Source organism: Cebidichthys violaceus, unplaced genomic scaffold, assembly GCF_023349555.1.
Source record: "Cebidichthys violaceus isolate CVI_PGR_0920_01 unplaced genomic scaffold, fCebVio1.0.p SCAF_20, whole genome shotgun sequence".
In the NCBI taxonomy this organism is placed as follows: Eukaryota; Metazoa; Chordata; class Actinopteri; order Perciformes; family Stichaeidae; genus Cebidichthys; species Cebidichthys violaceus.
This window is the reverse complement of record NW_027176373.1, coordinates 7,077,820-7,096,638: the sequence shown is the minus strand read 5'-3', so window position 1 is coordinate 7,096,638 and position 18,819 is coordinate 7,077,820. Positions and strand designations below refer to the sequence as shown.

Below are 18,819 nucleotides of genomic sequence, written 5' to 3'. Positions count from 1 at the left end.
TTAACAAGACGGCTTCTTTTATCTTTTTTTCTGCCTGTTTAGCATCAGCTCCATCACGAACGCTGTCCCGCAGGAAACTGGTGAGGAACCGCTTCACCATCGACACCGACCTGGTTTTCCATGGCAACAAAGACGGCAACGATTCAGACACGTCCCACCAGTCTTCTTACCCGCCTCTATCCCAGCATGCTCTTCCTCAATCCAACAAACCTCAAGGAGAGGACACGGACCGTTGGGTGGAGGAGCAGTTTGACCTGGGTTGCTATGAAGAACGGGGTGAGGGCATCGACGTGGGGCAGATGAAGGAGACGGACATTTTGAGCGACGACGATGAGTACTGCAAGTCTGTCCGAGCTGCTTCGGCAGAGCCGGCCGACCTGGAGGGGAGGATGGAGGGACTCGACCTTAAGGTCGCAGAGCTGAGGAGCCACAACCTGAACGGACGAGTGGAGTCTGGAAGTGAGATAATGCTGAGCGTCATGCAGGAGGAGGAAGTTGATCGAAGAAAGCATGGTGATGATTCAGGCTTGGTAGACTCCTTCACTTCTTGTGGTGTCTCTCTGTCTCGCTGTGCAACCCCGAATCTAAAGCTTGCCCCCTTGAAGCAGTGTGCTGTGGAGGGGGGCCACAAATAACGACCATGATGTCATCTGGGTGCGGCGGGACGACTTTGCCAACGGGTGCAACAGTGACGTCTTCTGATTGGCGAATTATAGAAAACCAGATGGTGACAGGAGACAAAGGGTGGCTTCTTCCACTTTATACATAAAGTAGGAAGGCAATAAAAAGGGGGAGAGATTAGTTACAAGCTTTAAATATGTAGAATTTTGAGGTATTTGTGTACAGAAGGTATTAAACCTCAGCCAGTTTTCCCTGTATCACTACACAACCCTCCTCTTCCCACCTAACCTGCATCTGCGTTGTGCTGACAATCCTAAAGTACTGAAACACAGCGAGTAAGAAAAAGTAAAATGTACTCTCATCCCGAACTGCTTAAAAGTGAAGCCAAAAGAATACATGGTCCTTACTGTTTTAGACATACACCCAGGCAATACACACACCTGTGGAATTGTATGTGAACATATGAACACAACAGCACTGCATGTGCACGCAAGTACACGTGTGTGTGTGTGTGTGTGTGTGTGTGTGTGTGTGTGTGTGTGTGTGTGTGTGTGTGTGTGTGTGTGTGTGTGTGTGTGTGTGTGTGTGTGTGTGTGTGTGTGTGTGTGTGTGTGTGCGCGTGCGTGCGCGCGCACACTGTAAGTATACATGCATAAAGTACACAGGAGCACAGACACAGAGACTCTATAGGCAGCTACTGTACTGTGCACCTGTAGTACTGAAGAGACATCATCACTGATCTGTGGTCTTGTGGCTAAAATGTCTATTTTTCAACACAGGAATGTGGGTGTTATATTTTTCTGACTCAGAAACTGTGTTTGTATTTTAACACTCAAGGGCTGTGTGTTACTGAACTTCTCTTCAGGGGCTTTTAGCTTAATGACTGCTGTGTAAGACGATGGTGAGATGATATAACTAGCTTTATTGTGCTTTTTATTGTTTTAACTTAATATCAGCTGCACATTAGTGTATAGTCAGGAGTACAAAAGAGTGCCATTAACCTCTTCTATGAAACATTTTGAAGCTCACTTTTGTCTCCTAGGATATTCTTGTACAAGGTAGTCTGCAAATTCTTTATTTAATTATTGCCTTTTTACTGTAATTTTTAATGTTTACACCACACTCTGCTGCCCAGTGTTACAAACCACCTTTTGTGTGTTTGGTGCCAGAAACAGGCTTGAGAGAGCCAACGCTTGTGCCCTTCACATAACTATCCAGTCTCTAATGTAGTTCCTCAAATAACTAATGGATTTCATCAATGTCATTAATGTACTGCATCCACTCTTGCCCCAGAGGCCATGATCTCATCATGCCCCATATTCTTAAATATGCCATACCTTGCATCCTTAAAATAGTATAATAATTCCTCCAACAATCCTGTTTTACTTGACTTTTTTCTTTGTTGTTTTGAAAGGAGGTATTCAATAGAACCATGTTAGGGACTGCACTGTAACTCCACAGAGAAGGTCAATCATGCAGTTGACCTGTCAGCCTCTGACCGATTCAGACATCCTCAGCTTCTCTCTCTCCAGCTCCTCTGACCTTTTGTCATGTCAAGAAGCATCACAACCACGGACAAGCTGGCAGAGACTTTACATCCATGACATTTGACGCCAATCCTTACTACATTTCCACTTTCTCCCTCCTGCATTTCTTCCTTTTTTCCACCAGGCTGTGCTGTTTCACTATGTCGTCACAACAACACCCTGATTGCAGAGCTCGACACCTTCATGCACACCTTAATGGATGTATTGAACATGCACTTAATACCCTAATGTGAGGGGGGGGGGGGGGATCTGATAGCTACTCTGATTCAGAGTTTGAGGTCATTGGAGGGAAATAATACACTTTGGATGTTCTTATTGTCTTTTTATTATGATGCTGGTTTCTTAGAATTTAGCTTTCTGGGTGATGATGCCCATTATGGACGCTCAGACTGTGAGACACAATCACCTGGCCTTGGAGGCAAATCCTGTGAGAACCCCTTTGACTCCTCCCTTTGTACTTTTAAAACTGTGTTCGTACATAAAACTGTGGAGTATTATCATTTTTGTTTAAAATAAATTTTCTAAATTTAGTTTTGTGTGATGGTGCTAGTTATTTTTCATTTTTTACTCACGTGACTGAAGCCAAAGGGCTTCCCTCTTCTACAACACGGATGCAGAGATAACTCACTTTTATCCTTCGAAGGGAAGATAACATTCAGTTGATCAAATAAAAATGAGAGATGACGAGAGATGATTTTGCAGATTCAATTGCTGTCTTAAATTGTATTTTGTTGAATTCCAGGTATTGCAAAAAAATAAAGGATCAAATCAGGTTTGATGGATAACTGAACAAATATTCTGAAAGTAGCGGCAGTTGAAACTTTAAAAGGAAGTGGAGGTTTGATTTAGTAAAGCTGCTCATGATATAAAATTAAAGACATCACATATACATTTCAAAGTAATTTAGACAAAAAAAATACAGTAAAGTAAGACAGTTCTTTGAAATTAAATTTGACTCACCAGTATGGGCCAATAATGTTTGAAAGAAAATGCTGTGTTTTAAAATGTATTCTTTAGTTCAATGTGAAGTAGTCCTCATTCTGCAGCTCAAGCAGACATTTACATGCATGGTATTTACCAGACGTGTTACAGAGGGACAATTCTGCTCAGTATTCATATCAGGCAAGTTTGGTGTTCAGGCTCTTGCCCAAGGACTCATTCTGGAGAGGCTGGATGGTCATTTTCTGAGTTAATTAAGTTTGTCCATAGGCTGTTTGTCAGGTTGAAGTTGGCAGGTTTTTTTCACTTCTCTTTGGCTGCCAGCTTTGAGAGAGTTCAGAAACATTGTGATAAAAAAAATGTCAGTTCTGACGTAATGCAGAATTCGCTTGAGGAGAGCAAGACTGTGAGATGGCAGGCACCTGGAATCTTTGCCTTTTTCAAATGTCATATCTCACAATAGTGTAGACTTGGCAAGCTTTAGAAATTCAACAGTGAATAGATGTTTTATGCTACTCCAATAACAAAATAATACTAAAAATACAGTATTTAGTCAGTTCTATAAAGATGATTACATATGTTCATGTCTGAAGGTGGATGTTAAAGCACATCAGGTGACTCTTTTATTTAAAATACATTCCCATGTCCTGTTGTTGTTATTTGAGGATGGGAAGGCATTCAGTGACCCAGTCTGATAAAGACCTTGCTTGTCTGCAGTGAGAGATAATCTGGCATCTGCCTTGTAACCTGAAGATTATTCTCCCCTCATCATGACCGTGGAGAGAGCCGCTGCCAATCCATCTGCTCCTTAATCCCAACCGAATGGAGCAAAACTATCCAGAGATAACCAGAATTAGACCACGGCTACATTTAGTGTAAAAACTGGTCTATCAAAAAAAAAAATGAAGACATCTATTTTGTAGGGAAATATATAGAAAAAAACATGACTTGATACATTTCTAAATAGATGACTACCATTCTTGTTACAGCGCAAATCTTTATTCAATAAAGTCAAAATAAGGTGTTTGATTATGCAATGAAGGACAGCTTAAGCATAAGTAGGCTACATATATGCAACATTTCAGAAGTAAGACACTTGACACTGAGGTGAGGGGACTTTTTGTTTGTCATACCAAAATCTAAATACCCAGCTCTTCTGTTTCTGTTCTGGGCTTTTACTTCAAGGATAAAAATGCACTTATAGGAATTAATTTTCTTGATAATGTTTCCCTATGCAGGAGATGCGTTTGGTTGTTGGATTTCAGTAACAATAACTCAATAACTCAGTCCCTTATTTCCCATCAAAACATTTTTTTTCAGCGATCCAAATACAGAACAAAGTGTAACTACCAACCCTGTTCTCACCTACTTAAATATATATTTTTTTATTTTGAAAAGGCGTACCGGAAATCAATTACATTTCAGCGTGCGTGGTACAGATCCGCGCGCTCCCACTCTCCCCAGCTCCTGCCTGACTAGTGAGTAAAAGTGGACGTGCTTACTCTGCCTCGCTGTTTCTTCGCCGCCTGTTTTTGTTCAGAAGATGTGACTCGGATTGATTTTGTGCAGGAAAGTTGGATACACGTAACTGGTAGACATCATTTTTTCGTTTACTGGGGCGACGGGGTGATGCAGAGTGCAAAGGATCGAATTGGGAATACAACTTGTGTTGCGCGCTGGCATGGCGCGTCAGGTGTTCCAGGGCTTGAATAGAGGCCGTTTCTTTTTGTCATGGTGTCAATACCCGCGGTGAGTTCGCCTGGAGCACTATGGAGGACAGAAAGAGACTTTTCTTCTATCTTCTCCTTGCAGCGCAGCTCTGTCTGAGCTCAACACAAGTCCTCAGAATCGGTAAGCGCAACAGCTGTTTACGCACGGTGTTGTTGGCGTGTCTGAATTGAACCAAGCGTTCTGTATATGAATTGTTAAATGTTCTACCAGAAATAGGAGAGCATCTGTCACTACATCCTATTCCAAGTATTTGCCAGATGTTGTGACCTTAAAGTTGTTTTTAATTTATAAATTAAATTACCCCCCCCCCCCCCCCCCCCCCCCCCCCCCCACACACACACACACACACACACACACTCATCAGATTTGGTATCACTTCCGAGGTATTTCGTGCCTTATTATGAAAGTGATTATGGCATTACTTGCTTGCTGTTAATATTATCTTCGTTATACTGTCAGTGAGGATGTTGTCAGAGGAAAAGGTTACCTGGCTGCATCAAAGGACAAAATACACTTTGACAACTTCACTCCCGACTGGTTAATTGGAAATACATGTTAACATCTATCACTCCGTATTCAGTCCACAAATTCAATTACTATGCAGAAAACAAAGGTCGGAACATTAGTCAGAAATTCATTTAAAATCACAAAGAGCTCAAATATGTAGAAGATCCCTCTGAGCTGATAAATTAAACACTCACTATGATTAATTCATAATCTTGAAGTCTTGAGTCTTGCTGGTGACCATAATTTTATCAAAACGTCTTAAAAATGCCATCAATAAAGGGAAAGTTTTTCTTTATTATGACTGTCTCAACTTTGAGCTTTGCTATCAGAGGGTTTGTCTGATTGATTTAAATCATTTAAATTTTAAATATGATTTCAAGTTACATTATACAGAAGTCTACACACACCCAGACAAACAAAAAGCTGACAGTAATAGATTATTGATTCCTCCCTGAAGACTCCTCTGGCCACGGACACTCCTGTTGGGGCATTTTCATTCAAAATACATTCCCCAGCTGATCTTTACAAACGGATGAAACCTATCCATCCCTGAGATGGATGTAATGCAGGCAGCGAGGGCGATGTAATCATCAGTCCTGCTGTCATCTGGCGTGTAGTTAAAAGGAGTGAGGGAACTTTACCTGGACTTGATTAGACTGGAGGAGGCTGGTGAACGCTGTGGGCTGTGTTCATTATCCAAGCGTCTCATTTTCAGGCTCTGAATCACACCAGAGTCCAACTGTAATATGTGGACGTAATTGACTGAATAAATTGAGAATTGGTGTCACTGCGACCTGTTCCGATCTTGGAGAGGTATAGAGGAGGTTCACATGCAGTACTGGTCCTTGATCAGATATCATACAGCAACAATTTATACAGACTATATTGAGATAGAATTAAAAAATGCAAGTCCTTGCTTTATCTTATTTTTTTACACTAGAAACCATGGTTTTGCATTTTTACCATATAGTCTATAATGTTTGCCAATCCCCAATGAGGCATCTGATAATGACGGTGCAGTAACATACTGTATATCCATTATGACCCTAAATAATTTGAGGTTCTGGGTTGTGAGTCTACATTTAGGTGAAATATCCCTCCGTTGGCGGTGCCTTGTGACAGAGTAGCTTGCCATTTTTGGCTTGGAGGATTAGGAGAACGAAGATGTAGGATGTAGGGTTTCTGATCAAATCGAAGATTCTATTCATACACATTTTAATAACATAAATACCTATGATAACAAATAACATATAATACTTATATTTACTCGTTATTTGTGTCTGATATGATTTTTCCACAAAAAAAGGTTCAATCCCCTAGTTAAGAGCTACCCTTTCTCCCTCACTGAAAAATCCAGATGTGCAAACGTTTTAAAAGTTCTAACTGCTGGACACAAGATACTTGTTCACTGAATGTCTCTGTGTTTGTGCACAAAGTATCCACATCACACAACAAACTAGTTATGATGTTTTGAATCCTGCTTAGTACGCACATGTTTAACTCAGATTTAAGAAGAGCACAAAGAAACACAACAAGCTCTGCACATACATCATTCTGCACAGTGAAGCCCAAACATCCAAGTGAAGCAGCAATAACTGAAACACATTTTGAGTGGAGGGGGACTTTAAAGAATTTGCTAAAAGGACAAAAGGTCTCTGAATTACAGAATATATTCACCAGCCAAACACGTAGCTCACAACTAGTCAACCCAACAGATTTTTTAACATAAGCACATTACTGCATGTGTGCTTATTACTGATTTGAAAAGTTAGTCACTGTTGTGTTAAAAGATTAATCAAGACATTAACAACATCAAACATATCTTGATGTTTCTGTATTGCAATTGATTGTCAGTTATCAGCTGACATACTGTATACATCAATATATATAATATCTGTGATCGCTTAAAATTCAGTGTTTTTCTAAACTGGTATTCAGGAAAAATATTTTGTTCTATCCAGAATATAAGAATTCTATTATAGGTTGCATATATTGATAACATCTTGATGGACGCTCGCCTGTCGATCTCGTTTTAGTACGAGCAGCATTTGTTCATTTTATCTGGTCCACAGTTGCACATGCAGAGCGTTTCTGATCTGGAGTTTAGCTCTGGGTCACACATTAATATTCAGGACCATTCAAGACCAAGTTCAGCTTTGATGGTTCAGCTCAACGCAAGTCCAGAAATTCCCTCAACCCTAAAAGACTTACACTATCAGTGTCTGTGTGTGCATGTGCATTCATGCATGTGTCTGTGAGTGTGTAAGAGAGTGAGAGAAATCTCAGAAGTTTGGCTCCAGGTTTCACCTTATGTTAAATGGAAGTTAAGTTGGAGATGTAACCTGCATTTATTATGAGGGTCGCCTTCTTAATATTATTCATTAGTTCCTTTCTATCCAACAACTGGCCATTAGGTAAACAAATCCGCAGCCAAATTGCCGGGATTTTTTTGGAAAGTTGGCCTCACTTCTGTTGAAGATATATACACAGATATTCTGTGGAGTTGGCTGCCTCAGTAGCGTGATCGTTCATCATGCTGGCAGAAACCCAGCACTTTTGGTTGTGAGAGAGGAGAGGGAGCTGTAGTTTGTCATGGGATTGCATTGATAACACAGGTATCAATTTGTACGTATTGATCGTGAGGCTTTTCTTGTGACGTGCAGATTGAGTTCAGGCTGGTGAGAAAAACAGAGTCACGTCTATGCCCCTTTTTCTTGTCTGATTTAGTGGCACATAACAAATCATTTTGGATCCTGCGAGAGACTCAACCTGAAAGGAAGCTGTGTTTCTTTTGCCAGCCTGATTGCAACTGCAACACAGACTGCTTTCATTGTACAAATAGCTAGCTTTTTTTTTTGCGAAAATGGTCAAGTTGTTAAATAATAAGCTGAGATAATTCTGTCAAAATGCTACAATTGAGGATAATTATATTGTGCTGAATAGCATTTGGCATAGACTTCTGGACCAAAATCATTGTTTTATAACAATGATTCTCCTTGTACATCACTCTCACAAATTCAAGTGAAAACTGATAGTGATGTAGGACATGTTGGCTTTCAGATACTACCACTAGCCTTTTTGGTGCCCTTGCAGTCATTTTCAATTTCCGTCTGTCTCTCTTTTTTCTGTTTTTCACCTTCGACATCCCTGATTGTATTTTTGCCTTGTTTGCCCATTTGTGCGTCTCCCTTGAGTTGTTGTCGGGAACAAAACGTTTCCCTTGTGTTTTCTCAGCCAGGGTGCAGTGAAAAGTCTGTCATTCCGCTTGACACCTGAGACCCCCTTTTTTCCCCACCCTCCCAGAAGCATTTCCTCCTGCCTGGAGCCAAAGTGCACATCCCTGTTTCCAGAGAGACACAGATGGCAGGAGTTCTTGTCACTGTCAGCAAAAAGGAGAAGTCTCTTGTCCGGTGATCTTCAAGTACTGTTAGAATGATCCACATTTTTTCTATCTCAAGTACTAAGAGACAGTTTAATGTGTCTTCCACTGAAATGTAGTGCTAATTAAAAGATGGAGGTTAAACAGATGAAGAAGAAATCATTCTTTTCCACCCCCCACAAAAAAAAACTTAATTCCTTTTCTTTTGTTCAAAGTGTGAAAGTCAGTGGAACATAGTGGCAAACTAATTAGGAATATAAAACCTACATGCAAATGCCCCTTATTAACACGTAATCATCCACTAATCATTCTATTGTCAATCAGTAATGTGTTAATGTAGCATAATAGGGCTGTGGCAGTCTGAGTGTTAATGATGAAAAGTGATGTGAGACAACGTCAACACGGTCTTGTATCCACATAGTGGCAGGATGTTAAATGTCTCAGTAATCTCTATGCAAATAGCAGGTTAGCACAAGTTGTTATCTGTCAGTCAAAATACAGAATTGTGCAGTGGTGCACTTCACTAAAACACAAAACTGTGACGTCCTCAGTCCGTCTCTTGACTGTGAACATGTTAGTTTTCTCCTTTCTGTATCACTGCTACTCCATCTCTTTTGAAACTTTTAATTAAAAGGAAATACTGTAAATAATTGTTAAATAACACAAATATAACGCAACAATCACCACTGAGGCCAATGGAAAAGAAACTTTGATTTTATGTTTATTGCAGTCGTCCTCAATTTGACCATAACGAGCCATCCTGTGTTTTACGCAGCTTCAGTGCATCTTGAGTGTGCTTATATTTTTATGTAAATGAATTCCACCTGCACTGCAAACTCCAAAGGCATGTTAAAAGGCATTTACGGAATTCTGTGGGTCCTCTGAAACCTTTAGCGCCCATTTATGCTGTCTGATAGGCCATTATGCTGCGTGTTCCTGGGGCGAATTATTCCTCATTATTTTGGTAGCTGAATGAATGCTTTTAGTGCTCAGAGGTACGTTAATTAATTTGCATGGGGGAAAAAACACCTTGCTTAAAAGAATTTTTTTTATGATTGCAGCAGTCACAACCCACAGTAAAGTTCAAGCTGCTCAGCATGAAGGGATGATGCATGACTAATGTAAAACATAATTATTTGTAATTAAATAGTGAAGTGACGGATGGATGGGGTGACATACACACACACACACACACACACACACACACACACACACACACACACACACACAAACATCTTTATCTCTCCATGGGTTTTGGAAGAGATTGATCAGGTTTGCGTGACAGGTTGGCACAAAGCTCAGAGTTGTTCTTCAGCTTTTTATTTGATGTTTTCCTCCTACCGCAGCAGGGAGATAAATCTCCCATCCATCCGTTGTACTGTAGCACATATTCACAATTTAATGGCACAGTTTTCTTTTAGTTACAGCAATGTATTTGATAATCTCAATAATTGCAGAAGAAACTAGATTTCTTTTATTATTTTTTCATGTTAAATGCCTAATGGTTCTTGATTATATTTACTAATTGCCTATGTATTTGAATTCTGGTAGTGTACGTTTGTGTGTGCGTTTTGAATCCATGAATGTCTGCGGCGTTTGTAATCAAATAAATATTCTTTAAGTATGCATAGAAAACCAATCAAAACTTAACAGAGAGGTAATTTTGAGGGATTGACATGTATCAACTATTGATCATGTTCGCCAATTTACACAGCCAAACATTAAATTACATTGGTAATTTATATTGTGTGCAAGATGTGCACTCTGACTGACCGAGTACTGCTAATCTCAATACCACACATGGAGCTCCTCCGGCTGTACTACATGTATAGTACTTGACCAGCAGTTGTTACTAAGTGCATACAAAGTTCTGATATGTTTTTCCTCTGCCTCCCATATTATTGTGTCTTGCTATATGTAAGCAACAGTTAATCGTCCACCTGTTGTGGCTGCCCAATGAGTCCGAATGCCTCAAATGTCTCCTCTGGACCGTTATCACTGTCTGTCTGTGGAAATGAGAAGCTGGCTCTGGGCTATACTTCAAAGGATCAGTTACACAATCCCTGAAGAACTCTACAGTGTTCCTGCAGGGGCCAGGTTCATTAAAAAGCAGTGCAGATCCAGCAAGTATAGTCTTTGCACTGGATTTGTTAACCCGTTCTGTGTTGCACTTTTCAGTCAGGCAGTTTGGTCAGAGTATTAAACCTCAATACTTTGTTGGGCTCAAAAATCCAAGTCGGTACATTAAAACAATTATTTTAATTATTGAAATGCTAAGTCTTCTTTAGTCAAAAAAAACGAGGTTTTACAGTTAACGTTCCTCAATTAAGATATAATTTTTTTTACTTATGCCTATAATCTGGTATCATATCAGATAAAAATATGATACCAGCTCTAAAGCTCAGCCATAGTGTACTATAATTGTTTGGATGTGCAGAAGTCTAACACCTACTCACACAGTAACAAATGTACTGCATGAGCTAACCTATCTGGCTTTGAATAAGCTCAATCTGTGCTTGGCCTGGGCCAAGCTACATCCTTATAGAAACACCTTATACATGCACAATATTCACACACTACTATACAGTATATTGTGAGCTATATTATTATGAGCCAATGCATCTGTACTAGAACCAGAACTAGAGTAAATTAATTCAATGGTACTTAACTGCTGTAGTGCTCCTGAGCAAACCAAACATCTTCTGTACGGTTGTCTCTGTCCTAACACATCATTTCAGAGCATTAAAATCTAAGTGTTTATAAAAGTACAAGCTGGTGAATTCACTGCTATCTTTTGCTCACTATAACACATCAGCAGCAGAGGACAGACGGGAAGTATTTAATTAAATCTGAACAAATTTAGATTTAGAAACAAAAAAAAGCCAATTTAGAAACAAAAAAAAAAACAACAAACAGAAAAGTTGTTTATGAGTTGAGTCAGTTTGAGCAAACAAGTAAGGGAGCAAAATCTTGCTGTTTCTTGCGGAGAAAACTACCCTGAAAAATGTAACTACAAGACAGACAATAACTTGTCCAGTGTTTTTTTTCTTCTTCTTTTTTTTGCTCTTGACTGATGTGACTTGACTCGCCTTTCATAAGACCGTTTTGAACCTCCACGAGAAACTCTTACAGCCTTTTTATTTCCTGCCCTTTCACACTGCGGTAGCAATTACACTACTTCCTTTTCATCTTGCCTTTGAGTCCACACTTCACATCTTCTGCACCCGGATGACAGGATGTTGATGAAGAGTTTCAGGGCAATTTCAGAAGTCTGTCTGAATAGCATTGTTCCTTCAAAGCCTGCTGACAGCTGGTCCATGCGGCGAGTTGTTTTTTGGCCCCGGGTCCCCAAATAGTTAAAGTCAGAATAGTGGAAGAGCAGCTCCTCCCCTCTTTTAGAAACAAAGTGTTGAGAATTTACTTCATGCCTTGGAGACAATGTATGATTGTTCATCTTTGAGTACTTAATATTCATCTTCATTTGCATGCCTCTGTGGGAATTCCTATAATTAATTCTCTTCTTGTAGAATATTGAAGCTGCAAACAGACACTACAAATGATGTATTTTATTGTGGACAAAATTTATTTATGGATTTGTTTATGGCCAGGAGATTTGGTTTGCATAAAAATAACTATTTGAATTGACCCTCATTAAATCAGAGAACATTTGGTGTAATTTTAGATTGTGCAGATTGCAGTGCTGCTTTGTAACAAATATATATGGATGTTGCTCACCTCGTCTGGTTTACTGAAGACTTGTGCGTCTGTTCTTGTGTATCTGTTCCATGTCTGGCCCAATGGGATGAATACTACGTTTTCTGATTTTTAATGAGACATCCTTTATAAAGGAGTTATAAGTTGTAACTATGTTTACATCAACGTTTAACAACTCTTTCTCTAAACATTTTTTGGGTTGCCAGCTTGTAAAAAATCTCTTTGACAGATACAATTAAAAAACTTTAATTTGTCTTACAAAATTTACAGCTGCAGGCTTAATGATTAAAACCCTTTTTAACGACTTACTGTGTTCACATTTTTAACTGTTGTCTCATAAAAAGTGAGAAAACCATGAGCGTTTATTAATGAAGTACAAGTTGTTTTTGTGCACTTGAATGATCACAGACATGTGTCTTTCCTGTTTCAAACCTGCCTGGGTCAATCAACCACTTGTTGATTTGAATCAGAAGTCCAATAATTGGGGGATATTATTACCAAATTCAACAAATTTTGATATTTTCCACGTTCATACAGTAGCATCTCTGGTATCCATCTGCCTTTTAGTTTTAACACACGTAATCTTACTCTATTCAAATTAAATTCCATTTTTTCCTTTTTAACATAACACTTTTATATCCCACTCATTTATTCATCATACTTCCACCATTACAAGTACAGCTTCCTGTTTACTAAATGGAAAAGGTATATTCATGATAGTAACAGTGCTAACCTGCTGATTCTGTGGGAAATGTTAGCATAATAAGCACATGTGGGTATAACGTGCTAACCTGCTAACATAACTAATTGCTGGTCATTTCAGTATACTGTCATTCTTCACATTCTTAATGAAATGTGACCACTTAATTCATTTATTGATACATCATTACATTTAAATTCACTTATTGATAGAACTTTGATTGATCAAATGTTGCATGAGCTCTCATTCATCTTACCTGCTGGTCATGGGTTCACACTGCCAAACAAAGCTTCCAATGAGCTTTATAGTTAATAGGAGGGGACTCAGACTGTACCATTTGAGTAGAGTGCAGGGGGCGGGGGGTTGTCTATTTATGTTCTATGTTTTTCATATATCTGTGTTTGGAAAATATGATATTATGAAATATTCTGAAATAATAATGAAGACACAGTTTTGTTGTTTTAACAAAGAAATGTTATTCTATTGTTTTAGCAGATTATGGGGTATATTTGGTTTGTCTGTGGGAGGAGCTTCTTGTTCAAAATCAAGGTGTTGAAGCTTCTCAAAGTTATTTCTTTGTTGGGATCTAGGTTGGTTCAGTTCAGGTGCACACCTAATGTCAGGCTAAGCTGCCAATAGCCTAACCTGTCTTTAGTTGACTTGTGGATTTCGTTATGTTCTCAAGAAAAGTGTATTTTCTTTCATTTTCTATATTCATGACCTCACCTAAACCAATCTCAACTGCTTGTTGGTGTAAACTTCAATTAAAAACTACACCGGTTGAAGATTACCTCGGCCTTCGTGTTATTCTCCTTCCACCACTCGATCAATCCTTAAAATAATACCATGAGATGCTTTGGAAGTCCTGTCTTTTTTTGTTTTTCTTTTGTGTTTTGTGTAGCTTTGAAAGGCTTTCATTTAACCAAAGCTGGTAGAATTTCTCAACCCAGACAGGAGCACAGAATTCATTAATTTAATCTCTGTTATCACAGAGACTGTTTCAGTGACAGTGTCTTTGTCCTTCATCTCCCTGTGCAGGTGGTATTTTTGAGACCCGGGAGAGCGAGTTAGTGAGTATGGATGAGCTGGCGTTCAAGTTTGCTGTAAATAACATCAATCGCAACAAGAGCCTGATGCCCAACACTACTCTCACCTACGACATTCAGAGGATCAACCTTTTTGATGGCTTTGAGGCCTCCAGGAGAGGTAGGAAATTATTATGAGACGTATATGTTAAGTTTTAGAGTTTAAGGGTTACTTTTTTTTGAATGGTTGTTTTACTATTTTCATTCTTATGCATAGTGGGGAACAAATCCATGTCGTTTTAATATCTCTGCATGCATTTTGTAGATATGTGAAATAATTGGATAAATAGGATTAACATTAATTTCTGAATATAAGGGATCAAAAACACATCTCAAAGATAGATAAATATCCATTTTAAGTTCTCCAAACATGGATTATTTGTATTAAGTTTCTAATTCCATAAATAAAATATAAAACACTAACCATTGGAAAAGGTGTATTTTTCTGTTATCGCATTTCATCACATGAATTGAAGCTAATGTCGGCATTCAGGCTAGTTCATAGGCTAGTTCAGTTTCTTAAAAAAAAAACACGGTATTGTAAATTATATAAATAGCTTCTGTTTTAATAGTTTACAATGGACTTTGTTTGAGAAACTATCTCAACAACCTGTACAAAGAACCGTCTGACTTTGTGTTCCTACCACTAGTGTGTGACCAGCTAGCTCTTGGGGTGGTCGCAGTGTTCGGCCCTTCTCACAGCTCCTCGGTCAGTGCTGTTCAGTCCATCTGCAACGCTCTGGAGGTCCCTCACATTCAGACCCGCTGGAAACACCCGTCAGTGGACAACAAAGACACCTTCTTCATCAACTTGTATCCCGAGTATACCGCCATCGCCAGGGCCATCCTGGACGTGGTCACTTTCTTTAAATGGCGGAAGCTGACGGTGGTCTATGAGGACAGCACAGGTAGGGCCAACTGTTTTTCATTGTAAAATTTTCAAAACTGAGTCACAGATTTACTTCAAAAAATCATTATATTCTGCCATGCATGAAAAGGGAAATAATGGAAGGCAAGCCCACTTTATTTAGTCAGCCTTTCATGTGGAAATACAAGCAAATTTTCAGAAGAGAAGTAGTATCAGCCGGATGGAGTCTGGTGATATCAATTTAACTAAATTATTTGTTGACCAAATATATTGGTGTGAACAATTTTGCTTTGAGAATATATTACCTACAAGAGATTGATTTGACAAAGAAAATGGTGGATATGATGATCTGATGAACAGTAGAAATCATTTCTCTCATCTACAACAGAACAATTGCATCTTAATCTGTAATGTATTCTTTGAGACCAGGAAAACACAATAGCTAATGATTTTTATTTCCCACTGAATTACTGGATATCTGTCATAACATTGACATTTGAAGGGAATAATTGTGAGGGAGAAGAGGTCAAAAGGGCTGGCTTGTGTTTTGTGGACCACTATATTCATATGTCAAGGTAATGATTACTCACAAAATGCAATTCCACTGTCTACCATGGTCACCTTCCTCACACTGGCTAGTGTACCCAATCTGTGACAAGGCACGAGAGCCTCATATCAAACAGCTGCCATAGTACCCTGCACTCTGCCTTTACGCTGCAGAGAGCCAAACCACAACACAGATGGCCTCAAATCCAGCAGTGTCCAATATAGAGCGAGTCCCTACCAACGACCCAGAGAGTATGAAGTGCCGCTGTTGAAATGTCATAGTTTATAGATTTTTTTTTTCGATCAGAAATGTATTTTCCTGAAATGTCACGCAGACACACAGCTGTGTAATTACACACTGTTGTTCACACACATGATACATACTCTATATATACGCTATACAACACAGGTGTGTTTTATACCTTTGAGGGGTTTAAGAACAAAGTATCTGAGAAGAAGATGATGCAAGAAGTTAAGCAAGATGTTGGGCAACAAGGTGATGCTGTGAAAAGGGATCACATTCCTTAGTTAAAGGATAGGGGTCCAAGTCTCCATGAGAGCAAGCATGTTCCCTGCTGAAGGGTTCCACAAATGTTTAAGAGGGGGTAACTTAACCGTCTAATTTGTAATTTTTTTGTAGGTCTGATGCGGATGCAGGAATTGATCAAAGCTCCTGCAAAGTTCAACCTGAAGATCAAGATCCGTCAGCTGACCCCGGGTAACCAAGATGCCCGACCGCTGCTTAAGGAACTGAAAAAAGACAAAGAATTTTTCATTCTTTTTGACTGCTCCTATCGCATGGCTTCGGAGCTCCTCAAACAGGTTTAATTGATTTAAGCATCTTTACATTAATTTGTTCTACAGATTTTACAACACATGTATGTGTCCTTTGGGGGAAACACCTACATACCTTGTTTACTAAGGCTTACCTTTGAATGACAACCATAAAACAATATGGTAATTATAGGATAAAATAGTATTTCCCTTATCAAAATCAGCATTTTAAATGGTGCACAACTTATTTCCCATTTGTTACTATTTAGCTAATTTTACACAGACTGTTTGTGACCAGTCTTGTGTCAGTTGATGGACTGAGCGGTAAAAAGTCTTGTGTCCATTTCTGTAGTATTTGTACAACTACATTTTATGTATTTGTTCATGTTTTTTTTTCTATATTGTCAATCAATAACAATTTCCAAGGACAAAATCACTGGAGAACTCATCATATTTAGCATATATAAGCAACATGGCCTGACATTGTCTTCTATTACTTTATTTCTTCTTCTCAATTTGCAGCTCTCATCAATGGGAATGATGACAGAGTACTACCATTTCTTCTTCACAACTTTGGTGAGTTAGAAAATTGTACGAATAAAGTAGTTTTATGGCAGATACCCGACAAGTTGAAACCAAGCTCATCTTTTCTGTGGTCATTTGGCCTTGAACTGGCTTTGTAAATTCACTAGGATTGTTTAAAAAATATTGCTGTGACTCATCGATTCACATTAAAAGGCTCAGAAAGTTACACCCTGTGCTAGAGCTTAAATCTCTGTCCTGCTCTTTTTCTCTCCCCATCGAAAACTCATAAATACAAACCGACACATCTCTCCTTCCCTCCTGCTCCTCTCTCCCCTCAAAGGATTTGTTTGCCTTGGACCTGGAGCCTTACCGCTACAGCGGGGTCAACATGACAGGCTTCCGACTGCTGAACGTTGATGACCCGTGGGTAGCCTCCACCATGGACAAGTGGGCCATGGAAAGAATGCAGGGTCCCAAACAAGAGAGTGGCTTGATGGATGGAATCATGACTGTAAGCACCGTATTGTTATTTTACATCACAGGGCACTGACAATACAAACACCTGCTCTGCTGATAGCCAATGATGCTCATTTGTATGCTGTGTCTTCCTCTCACTGCCTCCTCCACAGACAGACGCAGCCTTGATGTATGATGCAGTGTTCATGGTTGCCGTTGCGTCGCAGCGGGCCACTCAGATGACCGTCAGCTCCCTGCAGTGTCACCGCCACAAACCTTGGCGCTTCGGACCTCGCTTCATGAACCTCTTTAAAGAGGTCGGTGTCAGATAAGGCCTTGGATCACAGACAACTCCAAAACCGTGTTACATCAGCAGCATGACTTAAGAAACCCCTGTTGCTTTTAGCTTGACCACTATGCATTTTTCACAATGTTTTTCAGTTTGTTTTGAAAAGGCTTCGTGAGTGCAGGACCCTTCAAATTTCCCATGTAATGTTGTAAGCATGAAATTGACCAAAACTGCATGCCAGATCATTTCCAATGACATGTTACATCATAGGTCCCTTCTGACAAGCCATGCATTGCTTCTCAAAGTACACAACATGAAAATATACGGTATTTATGTACTTAAAAGTTGAACGCATGTAGTTTGGCCTGACTGTCAGACTGGATGCCTACAGACAGAAATGAGGCCTTTGATGCATGATTGTATTCATCTTGCTTAAGATAAATCTTAAATCCAGCAGAGGGCCGTTGCCTGCCATTCTCATTCAATCCCATCACTCTTTTTCATGCCCCCATCCTACTCTCTCACTCTCTCTCTCCCCCTTCTCTCTCTCTCTCTCTCTCTCTCTCTCTCTCTCTCTCTCTCTCTCTCTCTCTCTTTCTCTCTTTGCATCTCAGTGTTTCTTTCCTCATCTGCTTTTTGTTTTGTTTGCCATTGCCCAACCTCTGGAGCATCTGTCCTCCTGTGCATTCATCACTAGATAAGAGCCTTTTTGATTGCAAGAACCAGTAAAAGGTCTAACACAGCACTCAATTAAAAAAACATTTGTAACAGGAGAGTGCAGAATAGGAGGGCACAGCTTTCATTTCAATGGCTGAAATTAAATTCTGGGCACTATAACCTGCATGTTTTCACTCCCCTCTAGTTATTCTATTGCACAATAATGAGTGTTTCTGTGGACAAAAATAACTGAATTCTATTTGAAATATGTGGACACACGTTTGTCATGATAGGAAACACAGATGTTTAATAACCTTTAACCTTTAATCATTTTATAATTTTATAGGAATGTACATTTCTACAACTGTAAAAAAGTTGTTTCTTTGTTCTATTTCTTTATTAACTTCATAATGTCTGTACTGCAAGACATATTTCTTCACTCAGACATTTAACAGAAATATTTATCACTTTTCTGTCATGA

General features: G+C 39.3%; 2 protein-coding genes across 10 annotated transcripts in view; both read left to right on the top strand.

Moving 5' to 3' along the window:
• The window catches only part of LOC137876407 (rho guanine nucleotide exchange factor TIAM1-like), a 51,842-nt gene extending 49,144 nt beyond the window's left edge, over nt 1–2,698 (top strand). For all 7 annotated transcript variants that reach the window (XM_068715935.1, XM_068715936.1, XM_068715938.1 and 4 more), the window contains one exon: nt 43–2,698. In XM_068715935.1, coding sequence (XP_068572036.1) covers nt 43–635 — 593 coding nt within the window. In that variant the 3' untranslated portion in view covers nt 636–2,698. The remainder of the gene's footprint in view (nt 1–42) is intronic.
• Nucleotides 2,699–4,582: 1,884 nt separating this feature from the next.
• grik1a (glutamate receptor, ionotropic, kainate 1a) overlaps nt 4,583–18,819 on the top strand; it is a 35,329-nt gene continuing 21,092 nt past the window's right edge. For all 3 annotated transcript variants that reach the window (XM_068715933.1, XM_068715931.1, XM_068715932.1), the window contains exons 1-7: nt 4,583–4,958; nt 14,177–14,344; nt 14,874–15,131; nt 16,278–16,459; nt 16,934–16,987; nt 17,277–17,447; nt 17,566–17,709. In XM_068715933.1, the coding sequence (XP_068572034.1) occupies nt 4,877–4,958; nt 14,177–14,344; nt 14,874–15,131; nt 16,278–16,459; nt 16,934–16,987; nt 17,277–17,447; nt 17,566–17,709 (1,059 nt within the window). In that variant the 5' untranslated portion in view covers nt 4,583–4,876. The remainder of the gene's footprint in view (nt 4,959–14,176; nt 14,345–14,873; nt 15,132–16,277; nt 16,460–16,933; nt 16,988–17,276; nt 17,448–17,565; nt 17,710–18,819) is intronic.